The 18,174-nt window shown below is 39.3% G+C and overlaps 1 protein-coding gene across 4 annotated transcripts in view; it reads right to left on the reverse strand.

Moving 5' to 3' along the window:
* Positions 1-18,174, reverse strand: part of kcnq4 (potassium voltage-gated channel, KQT-like subfamily, member 4) — a 71,692-nt gene that overhangs the window by 7,417 nt on the left and 46,101 nt on the right. For 2 of the 4 annotated variants that reach the window (XM_088090439.1, XM_088090436.1), the window contains exons 2-12: positions 14,888-14,978; positions 12,877-13,003; positions 12,575-12,750; positions 11,868-11,993; positions 10,579-10,689; positions 10,387-10,482; positions 9,254-9,342; positions 7,704-7,829; positions 7,290-7,310; positions 3,607-3,836; positions 3,098-3,197 (exon numbers count right to left, since the gene is read on the reverse strand). In XM_088090439.1, coding sequence (XP_087946565.1) covers positions 3,098-3,197; positions 3,607-3,836; positions 7,290-7,310; positions 7,704-7,829; positions 9,254-9,342; positions 10,387-10,482; positions 10,579-10,689; positions 11,868-11,993; positions 12,575-12,750; positions 12,877-12,994 — 1,193 coding nt within the window. In that variant the 5' untranslated portion in view covers positions 12,995-13,003; positions 14,888-14,978. The remainder of the gene's footprint in view (positions 1-3,097; positions 3,198-3,606; positions 3,837-7,289; positions 7,311-7,703; positions 7,830-9,253; positions 9,343-10,386; positions 10,483-10,578; positions 10,690-11,867; positions 11,994-12,574; positions 12,751-12,876; positions 13,004-14,887; positions 14,979-18,174) is intronic. The other 2 variants (XM_088090437.1, XM_042506153.2) reach the window with 2 other exon arrangements.

Below are 18,174 nucleotides of genomic sequence, written 5' to 3' on the forward strand. Positions count from 1 at the left end.
CGTGAGGACAGTCACAGTAGCGAGAGCGAAGAGAGATATCAGTCCCTGTTTTCCCATCCTCCTCCTCCTTCCCTTCTTCTCTTCTCTTGCTCCCTCTGCCTTCTCCTCCGTACATACACAGAACACCGTACACATTTATCCCGGCAGCCAGGCACTGATTAACCACATGAGCCTCTCTGAAGTGAAGTCTCAGCACTAAGCCCTGCCGCGAAATTTGGTGTTTCACAAACATCAATCTTGAAACTCGCCAAGGCTGCCGCATGTGTGTGTGCAAAGCACCTGCTGTTTACACACCTGCACTATCTATAGGAACTCCCTCTCTTCTATTGTGTACTGCACAGAGCAGCTGAGGTCAGGGCGATCTGCTGAGTCAAGTGCAAACCTGAGGAGCGGTCATATAATACCCTATCAGTGGCATAATGATATCAAACAAATGTATCATGCTGCATCCCCAGACCAGAAAATATCTACCTCCTGTGTAACCACAAAGAAGACGCCTTTGGTTTAAAGGAACACTTTAGTCAAAAAGTTATGATTTGAATATCAATTACTCATCCCATGTTAAGCTGACTTTGTGATAGACTGCTTTTCTCACCTGCCTCCACGCTGAACGAAGAATAACAGAAAATTCTTGATGAATTGAAGTCATAGGGGTCCATGTTTAAGAGCAGCAGGACTATATACATTTTATCTATCTATCTATCTACCTATCTATCTATGGATTCATCATAACCACAAAACATAAATAAACTACCAATTTAGGCAGTTGTGGACCAGCTGCCCCCGTTCTTAAAGAGGTAAAACAATGAATTTTGTCTGGCTTTGAGTAGAACATAGAAAATTTACACTTAAGCTCCCTGTTAGAAAAGGCTGCACTGAGCATACGACTGGAGAAATGAGATTTGGATTATACTGCACGAGTTGTGAGAGAGTTTGTAAACAAGTGGTTTAATATAGTTTTGCTGGTATTAAACATAGAGCACTATGACTTCAATTTATCAATAATTTCCTCAGTTTTTTGATTCTTCATTCACCGTGGAGGCATGTAAGAAAAACTAAGTTTTCTTCATAAACTCAATGTAAAATGGTGTGATTAATTGACATAAGAATGGTCATCTGGGGGGTGAAGTATATAATGTAGCATATCACCAGGGTCAGACAGAGAGGCTGTTTTAGTAACAGTGACAATGTACAGGGGCAGACTGGTCATCAGGAAGATAAGGAAGACTCCCAAACAGTCAGTCCATTTCAGGTTCTTGATCTTTGAACTTCAACCACCATCAAGTCATTCTTGAGTCCAAGTGGACTTTTATGTCAAATTTGAGAAAACTCTCTTAATGTCTTCTTGAGATATCACATTCACAAGAATGAAACAAATGCACAGTGATCTTGACCTTTGACCTATGAACACCAAAATCTAACCAGTTCACTGTGAGTCAAAATGAATATTTGTAGCAAAATCTTTAAAGTTCCCTCAAGATATTCTTGAGATTTCTTGTTCATGAGAATGGAATGGACGTACATATGGCATATGACACCACCAATAACTTATCACTTCGTCCTTGAGTCCAAAATAAACATTTTTAGCAAATAGCACAGGCACAAATACAATTACAGCGCTAATCATAAACAATAATCGAAGTCGTAAAGATTATAACACAATATCTGCACTCATCTACACACAACAAACAGCAGAACTAAACAACACTGTAACACTGTTAATGTGAATATACTGTATGCATCTTATCTGTATCCACCTCATTCAAGAGCTTCACAGAGTGCAAATGGAAACACACAACAGCGTCACACTACTATGAGCATCGCTGTGAGGGAACACAGCTGACATCAGGGAACCTGAAAGAGTCGATCTAATCCGCTCTCATCAAATCTCTCTGGAGACTGGCCTGGCCCCAACACCAGATGTTTGCTAGTAATTGTAGTTTTTTTCTGCCGCCATCAGTGAAAAAACTCTACGCTGTTACTCTGCAAGTGAGTGTGTGTGTGTGTGTGAGAGAGAGGTTGCATTCATAATATTGTTGGTAATCCTCTGGGATATTTTCACATTTAAATACAAAAGTATTTTTGCAATGTAAACATGAGTAATTCTTTTTTATAGCTGTGTTATATATTTGCCAACAGAGCATTCTTCATAAAGACACTGAGTTATGACTGCGTACTTTGCATGTGCAAAGTGTTTGCATTTTCTTCATGACAGTAAGCCAAACTCATTCAAAGTGCCTAAGCACATATTGTGTAAGGACATCCATCACTGACGTGCTACAGTGATATGACATGAAAGCTTTTAGTGAGTTACAGTAAGAGATGACACAATGACAGCAATCAACATCACCAAGGCTCCCAATCAATTATTATTTCAGTTGTCCTTGTCTAAACAGTACAATATCGTTTGTCTCTGTGCAGGTAATGTACTGTGATCCTCCACCTGTACAGTGTTTGTACATTCATGTGTGTGTGTACTTATAGGCCACCCTATCACGCCACATGACCAGCCTGAATGAGCCAGGCTTGCTGAATGACAAGGTCGCACGAGGGAACTAACCCTGCCTGCAGGAGGGCTCAGTTACTTCTCCTAAGTGGATATTTCTACTCTGTCAGCTGAATCTGCACATGCCAGCACCTAAATGGAGGAGCAGCATGTTCACCAATTAATGCAGGCTGTCAAAGCCCATGAGAAGGGCCCATGTCTGAACGCACATGCAGTTGTTGTTCAGCCAGCTAAATGACCCTATTTTTCCATGTTTTTGAATCTAAATGACAAATGGGAGCAGTAAGTTTTGTTTCTGTTTCAGAAGATGCCATTGCACATGCAAGTAAACACACATGTGCAGCACTGTGTTCTGGCTCTGTGTATAAACAGCACTTATGCAACAAATATTTAAAAAATATTCACTTTGAGGTGCATGTTTTGCTGTTTACTCTCCCTGTTTTTTATAGGTTAAAAAGCACTCGCCACTGATGGCAACCAAAGGCCAAGAATTGGTTGCCAAATTTCTCAAAATGGTTGCTAATAGATGACAAACCCTGACAAGATTTCCAGTGTTGTCATAACTAATAAAATACTGATAGCAGGACTCACCTCACAGCCCGTATGAGTGTCTTCACTGCAGGGATTACCTCCTCCATGGCAACGTCACAATATGGTTTGTCCTCCACACTGTCCTCCCCGACCCCCTCCACTGAGCCAAGACAGAGGGAGAGACTTTAACCCTTTAAAACCTGAATGGACACCTAAAACTTTGCTTAAAAAATTAAATGACATGAAAAATATCAAGACAACCATATTTATAATTATGTTAATTATATATTTAAAATTAGATTACAGAGATTATTTGTTTGTTTATTTATTATTTATTATTTTCATATTTTAGCACTTTTTTCAGGTCACTCTGTTTTTGTTCTGTGACTTTTGTTTCCTTTTCTTGCAACTTTTTACAAATTTCTTGCAAATTTTTTGGGTCATTTCTTGTGAAGTTGCTCATTGCCTTCCTTCTATGTTTTTGAAATAAATGAAGCCAATTTCCTCATGCTTCAAAGGATTAACAACCAGAAATGATCCTCAGGAGAGTTAAGTGTATGTGTACCTACCATCAGCAGGTGGACGTGGTTTCAGGCGAAGGGAGGTGCGAAAGCGTGTGCGGTCATTAAAGCTCCAGCTCTTCTGGACCTTCCCCGGGCTGATAGGCTCGGGGACGTTCTCCTGACTGGGAGAGCGGCGGACACCGGAGCCCGGGGGCAGCGGTGACGCCTTGTTCCTAATGGTTTGGGATGATCGGGAATTGTTCATCCTGATCCGATCCCGGAAGCCCATTTTACTGCTGATAGTGAAGATAAAACAGTCAAATGTCTGCAGACACAGCATCCTTTTCGGATCATGAAAGACACTAGGTTTTCTCAATGATCACAATGTCCATGCCTTTGACCTTAATGGGAAACTAAGCTGTGTTATCCTGGGAGTATAAGGCAGCAGCAGAACAGCAGCTTGTTAGAAAAGAGTTAGTTAGTAAAAGTGAACACAACATAGCATCTGACTTCAACAATCATTAGAGTGACTCGTCGACAAACAGACAAAACAGGGACACAAACAGACATTTACATTTTGTCTCAGCGAAGGACAGACTAGCTGACTTATCATGAAGGCAGTTTGACCACAGGGACCACTCAATATTGCTAAAAAATGATTCTTGCCCTGAGGATTTGCTTATTTAATGTGCCTATCATAGCACCTGATTCAGCAAAATCTGAAACCTGATTCAAGACTCGCAGTAGTGCTGGGCCGGCGGAAAATGTTCCACATACCATCAGAATAGAGACACGCTTCCTTAATCCCTTCAACAGAGTGAATAAGCATCGAAATATCACAGCGCAGCTGTACAGAAGGTGTCTCATTAAGTGCACGCACAACAACCCAAGGCAGGTCGGTATGTGAGGTCATCTATTTTCAGGAGGAAAGCTATTTGACGGCCATTCTACCCAACAGATCTACTCCTAATGCTGCTGTTACGGCATGCTCTGGAGACCACTGCTTCTCTGCAACCACTCACATGTTACACACTGTCACGGATCCATAAGGCAATGCAAACATCATGCACCGCAGAGCAATTCCGGCCCAGCCGCTCAATCCCACATTTTTTTTTAAAAACGATGATATACTCTTTGTTGTGCGTGTGCCATTTAAATTAAAATTTAAATAGTTAAGGGGGTTTAGTGGCAAACAACATTTCATACAAGCAAGCTGAAATGCTCCAGGTACACTGGCGGAAATGGGGAAGATAGAGTGAAAGAGCTTTGCATGCAGTTGGGAGAGCAAGCAAATGATTTGGATGCATTCAGCTCCATAAACTTCACTGAATCGTTCCAAAACATTAAAGAATATCGCATGCAAACGGAAACGTTGTAGCACTTTGAAAACCTTTTTAAAAAATGCAGCACAAACATACTGATTTTGTTCAAAGGTTACATGAGTAATCTAGGGCAGAAGAGCATGCTGAATCATTTAAACCGTCTTTCCAAGAAGACACTATGAATGAAGCAAACAAGTGAATTGAAAACATAAAGCAAGTCAAGAGCAGGGCAATTCTTTTGATTTCAGTTCCAATTTGGGAGAACCCAAAGGAAAGGAAAATTCAAAATAAGATCTCTTCTTTGTCCAGCCTATGTCTCCAGACATGACTGAGCTCAGTTTAATATCATTGTGAGTTTTGACCATTTTTTCCACACTTCTTAAACTCAACTCCTGAGAAACAGCCTTCCTCTTGTCTCAGCCCGATCCTAATTTAAGATCTTAAAATGATTAAACTGATCTTTATTTGTCTGAAAAAATCCAGTCTTAAGATAACATCAACAACCAAAAGGGGACTTGAATGGCCTAGAAATGAGCCTGCACAATATCAGAATTAACAGATCTCAGTGATCAAAGTCAAGTCTCAATTCTGTGTTTTTTATCTGTTCTCAAATTTGTCTGTCTTTTGAGAAGCCTATAAGCACAGCAAAATAACTGCTTATTTATTCTTTTGCTCCTAATTTCTAGGCTTGGAGAAATAAATCAGAATGTTTGGTTATGTCCAAATAAGAAGCTGAGTTATTGCTGATGGGACAAAGAAAAGACTATTGTGAGCAGCATTTTTTTTCTCTGGGAAGCTATTGCGTATTTTTGAGTGAATATTTTATTTCCTCATTTCATCAGAGACATCTGATGAAACATGTGATGTTAGCCGAAAAGAAACATGTATTTTTGTGACACTGTCATAAACCATTAGGACTTCTGTTTTGTTTTCAACACATGGTTTATCATGACTTTCGAGCAAAACCAAGCAAAATCAACCCTGGTTTGTCCAGCAGGAGAGTCAGAGCTGGAAAAACATCCTTTCAGGGGAGAAGAGCACAGCATTTCAGTGAAGGATTCACTCAAGCATTTGTGGACCAGAGTATAGAATCTGTTTAACCCTTTTAAACATGAGCAAAATGGTTTGATTTCTTTCAAAACATGGGGAGAAGGCGGTGAGCAACTCAACAACAAATGGCCCACAAAATAGCAAGAAAATAGTAACAATTTACAAGAAATGTTACTGAAAATATGCAATAAATAAACAGAACCCCCAGAAATGCAGAAAATAAAGAAAAAGGTGTATTTTCTTCAAGAACCTAATTATATGTATATATATATATATATATTTATATTTTTTTTTTTCTAGACATTTTTCCCTATATTTTATAATTTTCTAACAATTCTCCCCCTTTTTAAAAACACATTTTCTGGTCTTTTTTTTTTAACCTTTAACTAATTTGCTGCAATTTGAGGGACATTTTGCCAAGCTGCTCATTACCCCTTTTCCCATGTTTTTGAAAGAAATCTAACCAATTAGCTCAGGTTTCAAACGGTTTAAATACTTGTGAAAAGCGTCTGAATGCAGCAAAAAAAAAAAGATTTCGATTCAGGTTTCAAAGAGTTAGGGGATAGAAATTTGCAGAATATGGTTGAAAATACAGTGACAAAACAAGCCGCTGCACCAGTCCACAAATGTTTGAGTGTTTCAGGCAAGAGTAGCATGATTTGTGTGTTAAAAGAGGAGTGGGAATGGTGTTGTTAAGTTAGCGTGCCCCGTGCACAGGCTTATTGCCGTGGATACCTCTGCTTGCGGCCACCATGAATCCGGAAGAGACCCCGTTTTTTAGAAAGAAGTTGACTGGGGAGACACACAAGGCAGAGGGAGAGAGGGTGAGGGGGGAGACAGGAGTGGAAGAAGGGAGGGAGTGAGGGGAGGACGAGAAGTTCTGGGACACGACCTGGGTACGTGGTTAACCCATGAGGATAAAGCGTAGCAAAGGAACAACCAAGGAGAGAGGGTTAGGTGTGAGATCTCAATATTCCAAAGAGCCCTTTCCCTTCCTGATCTTGTTGCCTTACCTAAAGATGAAAAATGTACTCCTGAGAGGCCATTTTGGATTATGGAGACACAGTCAGTGAGAAGTGAGGAACCAGTAGGTGGGGAAGGATCATGCAAAGGTTGTGGATAATGTTTCACCTGAGTATATGCATCAAGACAGCCGTATAAAGTCATGTAGTGTAAGCAGCTCCTCAAAGCAAAGTCATTTCTAGCAGCAACATTTGCATTATTCTGTTGCTTCTCTCATCTAATGCATGCATAAGTCCACTACATACCATTTACCTTATCAGCCCGATATCACCTAAAGACTCTAACGCAGCAAATCTGCTCTCACTACAAATTGCCGTTTATCAACAAGCACAGCTCATGACTTATAGAACAAACCTGCATGGGACTTCTGCCTTCCTGAGAACAGATGAAGGATGGAGGATGGATGACATGGAGACGATACAATGGAAATAAAGGGAAAGAAAGAGGAAGACAGGAAGAAGCAACCAGTGAGTGCACAGTGGGAGGTGGCAGAGATGGCAAGAGTATGAATGTAGCAGACAAAGATGCAGAGAAGCATGGGGAGGGGGGCCTGCAACACAGTGGTCTCAGATCAGCGTTAGTTGGAACATTGTTAGATACACAACACATCCGTGCAGAAAGCTCCACAAAAAGCTTTGTTGATAATTTCTTCTCTAAGTCCCTGTTGTTACTGTTCTGATTGTGATTGGGTGTTTGTGTGTGAGTGTAGGTAGACTTTCGGAGTGTCTGGATGTACTGTGCGAATGTGAGAGGTGGAGGGGTGCGTACCTGTCCCCCGACAGGTAGGGGGAGCTGTAGGGCCGCAGCCCAGACAGCAGCGTGAGGTAGGAGTTGTGGAGAACCTTCTTGGTGTTACGCTGTCGCTGGAGGTGACTGAACAGTAGCGTCAGTTCTCTGACAACCCCAACGTGCACAAATAAACACACACACAAAAAAAAACATGACAAATGAACAAAAAAAACAACAAAATATGAAAAACTCACAAAAAGGCCAAATCAATGGTCCAAACGCTCAAAAGAAGAGGGATACTTGAGAGACATAGCAGGAACATCTGAATTTAAAGGAGCAGTGTGTAGGACTAAGTGGCATCTAGTGGTGAGGATCGCAGACTACAACCTGCTGAAGCTTCAGCATGAAGTCCCGGTTAGAGTTCCTTCAGTGTTCATTGTTCAGAAGGTTTTTACTGGGAGCCAAATTATCCATAGAGGTCTGTTACTCTCCAAAACAAACAAACCGCCTGATTTAAACTGGTAAAAATCACTGAATAAAGCATTTTCACATTACAAATCAGTATTTCGCCGACACAGTTCAGCTCTTCACAGACAGGTTGCTAGCCAAACATCTGCTACAGTGCTCACCTTTTTTCTCTGATGACTTAAGATCCAGACATTCAGGAGGATTTTACCAGGAGTTGAATTATCTGTAAAGGTCTCTTCCTCTCCAAAAAACACAGACCCAGTGATTTAAACCGGTAAAAACACTGAGTAAAACAGGTTTATGTTAAAAATTAGTGCCAATGCTGTTCTGCTTGTCACGGAGGGGCTTCTAACTTTAGTGGCTGACGCAGAAATGCAAATGGCCCTATCTAGAAACAGTGTTTAGTTTGTCCGCTCTGGGCTGTAGTAGAAACATGGTGATGCAACATAGCAGTCTCTGTAGGTGAGGACCCACTCCCAGTGCAGATACAAACAGTTCATTCAAAGCTAACAACAACACAAGGATTCTTATTTTCAGGAGATTAAGCGCTTAAGAAAACATTCTTATTGTTTTATATTCAATTTCTGCCAATATGTGCCCCAAATCCTGCACACTGGATCTTTAAGATATTGCAAAGTAAAAGTTCTGACTTTATGTCAATGCAATAGAGATGCTTCTGTCTGAGTTTCTCATGTTACCCTCCTTTTAAGCAAATAAAAATTAGTCAAATTAATAAATAAATGCAAAATATAAGAAACCACTGCGCAGAGCAAAAATAATGACGGCATAATTGAATAGTGGTGGTAGAGGTGTTTGAAAGGGCTCGGTCCATATTTAATTTCAAAATGAGAGGAAACAATATTCCTTTTTAATTAAACCACCACTGCAAAATTAACTAAAAGGGGTTCTGTTCCTGACGGACAAAAGGTGACAAATGTGTTTGTATTCAACGTATGAGCAGGGAAAAATCACTTATTATTGTAAACAATTCACTGCTTCCTGATGCAACTCTTAAATCTCTGTCTGCATTATTTACAACGCTTCAAACTATTGACTGAACACAGATATCTGATGGTTGAATCCACTCAGCTCTGAGCATGTAGACTGATGGAAGCACCTACCTGAATGAAGGCAACATGCTGTCATAGAAGTACCATGTAGCTGTCAGATAAGAGTGTTTGGCATCTGTAGAGTAGAGACGCCATGCAGCCTAATGAAAGACACAAATACACAAAAACATTAAGTGAAGTTAAAAACATGCTGGACTCCAACTCTTTATTGTGTTTGTAAATTTAGTCAACACCATGTTAGAATGGGATTCCCTAAGAACCTACAGTGTCACCCAGTGTGGTGTCTTACATCTCGAGTCCATGTGCCATGTGGCTGATGCTACCGTTGTTGGATTGCATTGGCTCGTCTCTTCACTTTTTTTTTTAACAAAAATGTTATTTTTATTAATGTAATCTTTGCCTTAACCCCTCAGATAAAACTCACAGAGAGAACTCACACCTAATTGTATCTTCAAAGTTTTTTGTGTGTGATCATCTCTACATGAAGATGAAGATATGCTTAGATATGCTTGCAGATTTTAAGGATGCAACCGTGACTAACGTTAAGACTTCCTTCCAGATTTTCAAAAGACTTTAAAGACAGACTGCTAATAAATTCTCAAATCGACCATCACAGCATTTTAATGTAAAATAGTGCTAAATATGTTGACATTTAGATGGACTACATTATATCCAACATCAAAAATCAGATGTGGGGTCTGTATTCTGATATAAATAAAGCATCTGATTATCAGCCCAAAGGGGCTTACAAGGCAGATTATCAATTACCATGTACATAGGTATGAGAGCGAACATCTAAAATATATAATTACATGAGTCATCTATTTGCCTTCATTCTTGACATATACATGAAATAAAATGAACATTTATTGGTTGTGTGTATCATTTTTTAATGTGTATTATTATCATTATTATTATTATTATTATTATTATTATTATTATTATTATTACTATTATTATAAGTCTAGTTTATTTAATTTTCCAATCTTCATAAGCACAACTAGACCTGAAATAATTGAAGATTTTTGTTCTGCATTCTTAGAGGTGCATTCATGTTTACACATAAAGCTGCCTGACTGAGATGGTCAGAGAGCAAACTACTACGTCCTGCAAAGTAACATCTATCTGGATGAAACAAGTTTTTAGGGAATCCCATATTAAAAGAGCCTCACTGTGTTTATTACCTGTATCAGGTTGGCAGCGGGCATCCTCCTCTTCTCGAAATGCTTCTGCCGGTGCTGCTCTTGAACCTTCAAGGCAAACCCTGACCCCAGAATTCCCTGAGGGTCAAAGGTCAAACAAAAGTCAGCAGTGCTACTCTGGGCACTGACAGGGTTGTGAGTAAATATATAGATGTGAATATACAGGAGACTTACGGCAGGCAGGGCAAAGAAGGAGACTCCTAGAAGAGCAAAGCCGGCAGCTAGGAGTCGTCCTTGCCAAGTACGAGGAGTCTTGTCACCGTAACCAATAGTGGTTAAAGTAATCTGGGGAAAAAATACCCATGATCTCAAACACACACAAAACATTGTAGATCTGTCCACATGTATTTTGTATAAAACTACAACCGATTTCACTCCCGTCATTTGTGTAATTTTAATTCTATTTTAGAAATATTTAATCACTTTTGAGAGTGTCTCAGGGGGGATCTTTTTTTAAAAAATTATGTTACTGTAAGTTTGTGTTAGCTATAATCCAGCTCCTTGACTGTGATTCCACAATGGTTCTCATATGACTTTGAACTTTAGACACCACAAAAGTATTTTTTTCTCCTCAGAAAGCAGCCTTAAGAGCTTTCTCCCCACATTTCCACACGTAGCACTAGTGAGCTAGCTAACGTTAAAGCTCAGCCGAGGAGAACGCCATTAATGTATACATCTGACGCTGTCACAAGCACAAGCCTCTTGTCAATAAGTAGAACCAGCGTCCCTCTGCATGGTGCATTTGTTGGCGGATGTATTTGAGTAGAAAGAAAATAGTTTCTACATGAAACTGCTCCCAACAAACTTTTTTGGATTATCTTGAGTACCCGTGTCTTATTTTCTTGAAAGAGACATTGCTGTTGAGTTTTTTAAATGTATTTTTTGGCACTTTGAGCACCATAAAGCAAGTGCCATTTACTTCCATTATATAAGAGGGAAGACAGACATCTCTACAGCCGATTTCTCAAACACTTGGCAATTCAAATCAAAAGGATCCAGACTGAAAAATAGGACTACAGGTAAGAGGAAAAAACATGTATTTTTGTTTTGGGGTTGAAGTTTCCCTTTAAAAAAAAAAAAAAATTCTGAAAATCTTAGATTACTAATGATATATATATATATATATATATATATATATATATATATATATATATATATATATGCAATCTCTTTGGAAGAATATAAAGCTAATCTGGACAGCTTGAAAAAAGACTGAACAATAGTCAGTTTTATACTGTTAACGCCTGACAATCCCTCTGACTGGACATCATAAACAAATACAGTCATGGACTACAATATACATGTGATCTATTGTTGTTGTTTGGTTGTAATATTCCCAGAGGTCTCGTTTCTTATCTGTGTCTTTTTGTTAAGAAGACCATTTTGACAACAAAAGTCAAATATTAGTTCCTCATTAGATCAGATTAGAGCCTCTGCGCCTGTGTGTGTTATGTAGTACTCACAGTCCCCCACCAGAGGGAGTCTGCATAGGTGTTAAAGTCTGAGTTGATGTCTTTCTCTGCCAGGTAGACGAGGAAGGAGGCAAAGATCAGGACCAGGAAACCTATGTACCAGGCAGTAATCAACTCCTGAGAGAGAGACAACAAGCAGCAATCAATCACTTCTGGCTGCAGCAGCAGCAACAGCATCTTTAACACCATAATCCCTGCTGTCATTACCGTATCACTATCATCATTATTGGCTAAATCCCCCTCATCATCACATTTAGCGTCCACTTTGACTTGGCTGCACAGTTCTGCTTACACAGCTGATGCATCAATTCATCATCATCACCTCCGTCTGTGTTCTGCAGCCGATCGGTGGGTGTCAGGTGTTCCGTTCAGCACAAAAACTAAAAACTAATTGCCCAAAATTAGCAGCTCAAGAGGAGTTTGGTGTTTGAGGGCAGAGGATGTAATCAAGTAACAGCTGGTCATCAGTTATTAAGTTATTTATCCCATTAGTGACCATCATCGCCAGTCTTTTAATAACTCTCTTCCTCCTGCTCTCATAATAATCCATAACGTTGTATGTAGCTACCCTGCATTACTATACTTTTCATTTTCAATGTCTGTAAACTAACCACTGTCGATAAATGTAGGTCATTCATATAAACCAGAGAAACTGTGTTTTCTCTCTACTATATAAACTATATTTAGCAGGCTGTCACCTTGCTGTGAGCGTAAACCACTGAGCCCAGTAGTTTCCAGGTGCCTCCCCGTCGGTCCATACGAACCATACGCAAGATCTGCAGGAAGCGCATGCTGCGCAGGGCTGACGTGGCGAAGATGTTGCCCTGCGTCCCAGCTGCTATCACTGCCAGCGATGCCACAAATACTATGAAGTCTATGAAGAAGTTCAGAAAAGAAACACAAAAAAGAGGTGAATACCAGTCATTACCAGGTAATGTCATTTAGCAAAATTTTCTCATCAACATCTAAATAGGACCTTGACGCACACATACACACTCACCTATGACACAGAAGGGCTTCCTGGCGAATCTCAGCCGTCCCTGCCATCCACGATATCTGCAGCAACAGCCAGCCGCCCAGATCCTGATGAAATACTCCAACCCAAACACCACGATCATCACAAACTCCTGCAAACCAAACACACACACACACACAAACACAGGTCAGTGACATACAGCAGTCAAGCGAGCGTAGTGTTTGACATCTCATCCTAACAAATGCATCCACACACACACACACACACACACACACGCCTTTGTTTTCTCTGGGTTGGTTTATTATCAAGAGGATTTTGTTTGGGGGTTTCATTTTACTTTGCACCCCCCAGCCCCTGTCCTGCATCAGCCTCATTAATCGTTCCCTGCTCAAGACGTTTCCCAGCCAATCAGATCCCTGCTTGTTCTTTTGCCTCATCACCTTGTTCCCCTCTCCTAAGCTTCATCCCCTTGTGAGAAAAGTTTGTATTTAAGTCCTGGTATTCAGATCAGACGTTATTGGAGCCTGATGAATAATATCCTGCATTTCTGCCAATGGATCCCCCTAAATTCTAATGTTCTTTAAAGCAACGTTTTTCAAACGTCTCCATGAGGACCACTTGTTCTGCATGCTTTAGATCTCTCCCTGCTGCAGCACAGCTGAATTAAATTATCAGCATCTCAGCAAGCAGCTTCAAGAGTTCATAGCGAGTTGATCATGTGAAACTGCTGTGTTGGAGCAGGGAGAGATCTAAAAAAAACATGCAGGACAAGTGGTACTCAAGGAGCAGTTTGAGAAACGCTGCTTTAAAGTATCACATTGGTGTTTATTAATCCTTTAGAACTTGAGCAAATTGATGTTGTTTCTTAACATTTCAGACTTTATTTCATCAGCCAGGTGACTTTAATGAATAGAGGTTTAATAAAAATGTAAAAACTTTGAAATTTTAAAAGAAAAATCAACTATATGGTCAACAGCTGCAACTAATGATTTTTTTCATGATCGATAAATCTGATGCTTATTGTCCTGATTAAGTGATTAGTTGTTCGGTCTATAAATGTCATAAAATGTCGAAAGCGTTGATTAGTGTTTCCCAAAGTCCAAGATGACGTCCTAAAATGTCTTGTTTTGTCTCAAATCCAAAGATAATTAGTTTACTATCATAGAGGAGGAAAGAAACCAGAAAATATCCTACTGTAAGAAGCTGGAATCAGAGCATTTTTACAGTTGTTTCTTTTTAATTATTCAAACTGATTAATTGATTATGAAATTAATTGAGTTGACAACTCATCTATTGATAAATTAATTGTTTCACGTAAATTCCTTAATATTTAAATGTATTTTCTTTTCAACTTATAAAAGATTAAATATAAAGATATAATATTAAAGTTATATCAGACCAGTCACCGCCTATTAACAAGCTACTCAGTCAGTCCTCTCTCTTCATCTGTCCTCCTTTCAGGTGTCTCGACTGTACGGGCAGTTAAAGTTGCACTGACCCAATCCATCATTAGAGCCAATACTTGAGTAAGTCTACTAGTGGTTGATTGCCTGCTAATGGACGGGTGATTGATTGAAAGAGTGAACGGAGGGAATGTGAAAGTCAAGAGTCGGACCATTAAATAGCACGTAAAAATGAGCCAGGTGGGAAGAGAGACGGGAGGAGGAGGAGGAGGAGGAGGAGGAGGAGCTGTTTGAGAGAGGACGAATCAGGTTAAGAAGGAGAAGGCGAGTGTCCATTACCTTTCACTAAAGCAGCCTGAGCACAGAGGAAGAGGGGAGATTATGGGATAGCTATTAGGATTAGTGGATCATGTCTGTGATTTCCTGCACAGTCAACAACACCTGAATCCTCCCACATGCTTACATGGCTATCTGTGCCTCCGCCGGCAGACAAAGCAGCACGTATGCAAGCACATTCGTTGCAGTAAGTGAGACGTCGTGTGTGAAAGGACAGCATATGAAAATTGATGCTGAGGTATCCATATGTGTGTGTTTGTATTGCAAAGGAGACAGAGAGGGGAGAAAGTCCTTACCAGGATGAAGAGGCCTTGGTTGGCAAACTTCTGGTGGTCGGGGATGGTGGAGAACACAGACAACACCAAGCAGCTGAAGACCAGCAGGAAACTGAAACAAAGAATCACACACAGGTCAGTGATCAGAAATGCACTCAGTTTTCATTAATCCCATCAGAGAAAAACAAAAAGACAAAAAATAAAACAAATTAAAATACACTTTGTTCACTCTCTGAGTAGTTAACTAACAGAGGATAACAAAACTTATCTTTTAAACTTAAAAACTTATAAAAATAAACGGGAAAAGATTTGTAAATCCATAACGCAATAAAAGCACAGCAAGTCATATACGTTTAGTGGTGCTGGAATCAGAGCGATGTAACCTGTTTTATGTTAATAAATGCACAGTGTGTAAGAAGAAACAGTCCTAATATACAGCAGTTGTAGCTGAATATTTACAGTATTTGGTTTAATGCCATCTGAATTTGAGTGCTTTAACACATTCAAATGATCTTGTTTCAGCAACAGAGAGTACACTGCATACACATGACCGCATGATGGGCGGCATCTATAATGCATGTACAAAGAAAACTGGTCTGTTGATATATGATGTGAACAAAACTGACAAACGTATTGTCTCAAAAAGAAGAGCTACACCGTGTAACTTTTGGATTTTAATAAAAGTTAAAGATACAAATATTTAAGGGCAGGGCTACTTTAAATGACAGTATGTCTGTGAGGTGTGAGAAGGATCCACCCCTCGCTCCACTACAGATCTATATTCTCTTTTCCAAATATGGTCACTTCTCGTTCCAAAAATCCAAAATGGCCGATGTGCCAAACTCAAGGCTTCAAAGCAGGAGTCCACAAACCAGAGGGCAGTGATGCCACATTGGCTACATCCATTATATATACAGAACACTGTTTGTTGTGAAGCCAGGTAAAATTGAGAATAAGGTTAATTTTTTGTTTTATGTAATTTTGTTTGTTGTAATTTTTGTTTAGGGTTGCAGTTTTTAGTCAAAATACAAAATGTATGTTCATTTCTTTTGGCTGGATGACTATGAAAATACTGAGTTGTGCTTCAGGAAGGGAACCTCCTGTAGCAGATTTTATCTACCAAGCCTGAGGGAGAAGTTGGAATATTCTGTTTGTTGGAATATTTTGTTTTTATTTTGTTGAATATTTTGAATATTATGTTTGACCACTGCAACTTTACTTATGGTGTCTTGCAAACCTATAACAGTTGGGTACTTTGTGTGAATGAGCAGAGGGAAAGCACATGGAACTTTCTCAAGACATATTCAAACATCATAAAGCGATACAGTGCTTAAATATAGCCCATAAATGCATTTTAATCAGTCAATGCAGAGGTAATAACTTTGTGTGCGCAAATTCACTCTTTTCATTGAGTGCATGACACGAAAATAAAGAAATCTATGAAAATGTTCTGAAGCAATTATCTCATGTCTATAAAAGTGTTAAGCAGCAAGTCTGTAAAATGAGCAGAAGAGAAGTGTACTGTGCAATGACTAGTACTGTACCATTGGGACCCTGCAATTCTGCTGGGACAAAAATTACTGCCCAAAGCAAGTAATGGCCACTTCAGTTTGAGAAGTACTCCAGAATAAAACATGACATAAATTCTGGTAAATTGTGTCTCATGTTCGAGGTGCTCTCCTGTCAGTGTAAACACTGCTCTTCTTCCATGACAGAGGAAAAGAGAAAGTCTCCACTGGACAATCTCCATCATTCACTCAGATTCAAGATGCAAGAGACATGCACATCATCTCTGCTTCTGTCCAACATCTCTTTAAACTATTATTAAATGTTTCTGGCTCAAAGTGCACTTCTCACATGCTTTTGCAACCATGATGTGAATTCCTCCTTTAGAAGAAAAGTTCACTCTTGGTCAAATGTTTTCAGGAGCAGGTTACAAACTACCTGTCAAATAGCACTTTCTCCTCAGAAACCCCCCCTCACTAAGGATGATGCATTAACTTTGACTTCAAAGGAAAAACATTTATGCTGGAAAAAGTGTGCTGCTGAAAAGAAAAATGTTGGCCCTTATGTGGCAACCGCCACACTCTGTCCCACTTAACCAGTGGAAAAAGTTATTGTTAGACGTTTCAGCGGAGATTAAAAGGAGGAACAGCATGAGCAGACAGCACAGAGGTGGAGTCTGATTTCAGGTGAGGTTAGTATATAAAGCTCCTGCTGTATTTTCATTATCTGTCAGTCATTGTAAGATTTTTATGTTATTTGTTATGATGTGTGAACTATTTTTCATGTTTTTTCTTTATTGTTATCAAAAATAATATTTGCACCAATTATGTAAGATGACAGGTTGTAGGGTCTCTTGGTAATATCAGGGACATAAAAAACAAAACTATATTTAGGCTACATTTATATTTAAGGCAGGCTCATTAAAGAGGAACGGTAGGCCTAGTATTTTTTTAGCGTGAACTCTATTTTCCCATTTTTTGTGTCTCTAATGGCGCTTTTCCACGACATGGTACCAGCTCTACTCAACTTTTTTTGGTTTTCCATTAGGAAGACAGACTCATGGGAACATTTTTTTAAAATTGGTCCAGTACTGATACACTGAGGGCAGTTACACCATGTCAAATTGGCTTGCTTTTGTCGCTGACAGGCTCAGATTGTTTTTTCTGAGTGGCTTTCAGCATAACAGAAAGGGCTCTACATGGGAATGAAACATTTTTCGTAACTTTCTCTTGTTTCGGTCTGTTTTGTAAGTCTGGCTAGAGGAAAGGTCCAGTTCTGAAAAATCATACACTTTTACATTGCTTCCAAAATCACACGTATACAGACTTGCATTTGTATAACTGTCATTTAGTATGTATGTAATATGTTTGTTTGCTGTTGTTTTTTTTGTTTTTGATGTTGTTTTACCTTGCTTTCTTATATTGTATGGTTTGGTTTTGTGAAGCACTTTGTAACTCTGGTTTAAAAAAGCGCTATAGAAATAAAGTTTATTATTATTATTATTATTGTTAAAAACAGCTAAATATTGAGCTATGACATTGAAAAACTTTTAGATAACACTAAGATGCTTTCCGTATTTCAACAAAACAAACTCTCTCCAACTCTCCCTCACGTTTCCACTGTTTTCTTTCTGTAATATGGACCAGAACAAGCAAAAGGTACAGAAAACATTTCATATCTCTGTAAAATCCTTTCCATAATGTTGTCAGATACTAATGATAACAATCTCAAAATGTCTGTGGCAAAAATAAGCACTTTAAATTAATGTAAACTAAAGGGGTGCACCTGCCACCGACTGATTA

The sequence above is a fragment of the Plectropomus leopardus genome, chromosome 17 (genome assembly GCF_026936395.1).
Source record: "Plectropomus leopardus strain MGB_pleo_1.0 chromosome 17, ASM2693639v1, whole genome shotgun sequence".
In the NCBI taxonomy this organism is placed as follows: Eukaryota; Metazoa; Chordata; class Actinopteri; order Perciformes; family Serranidae; genus Plectropomus; species Plectropomus leopardus.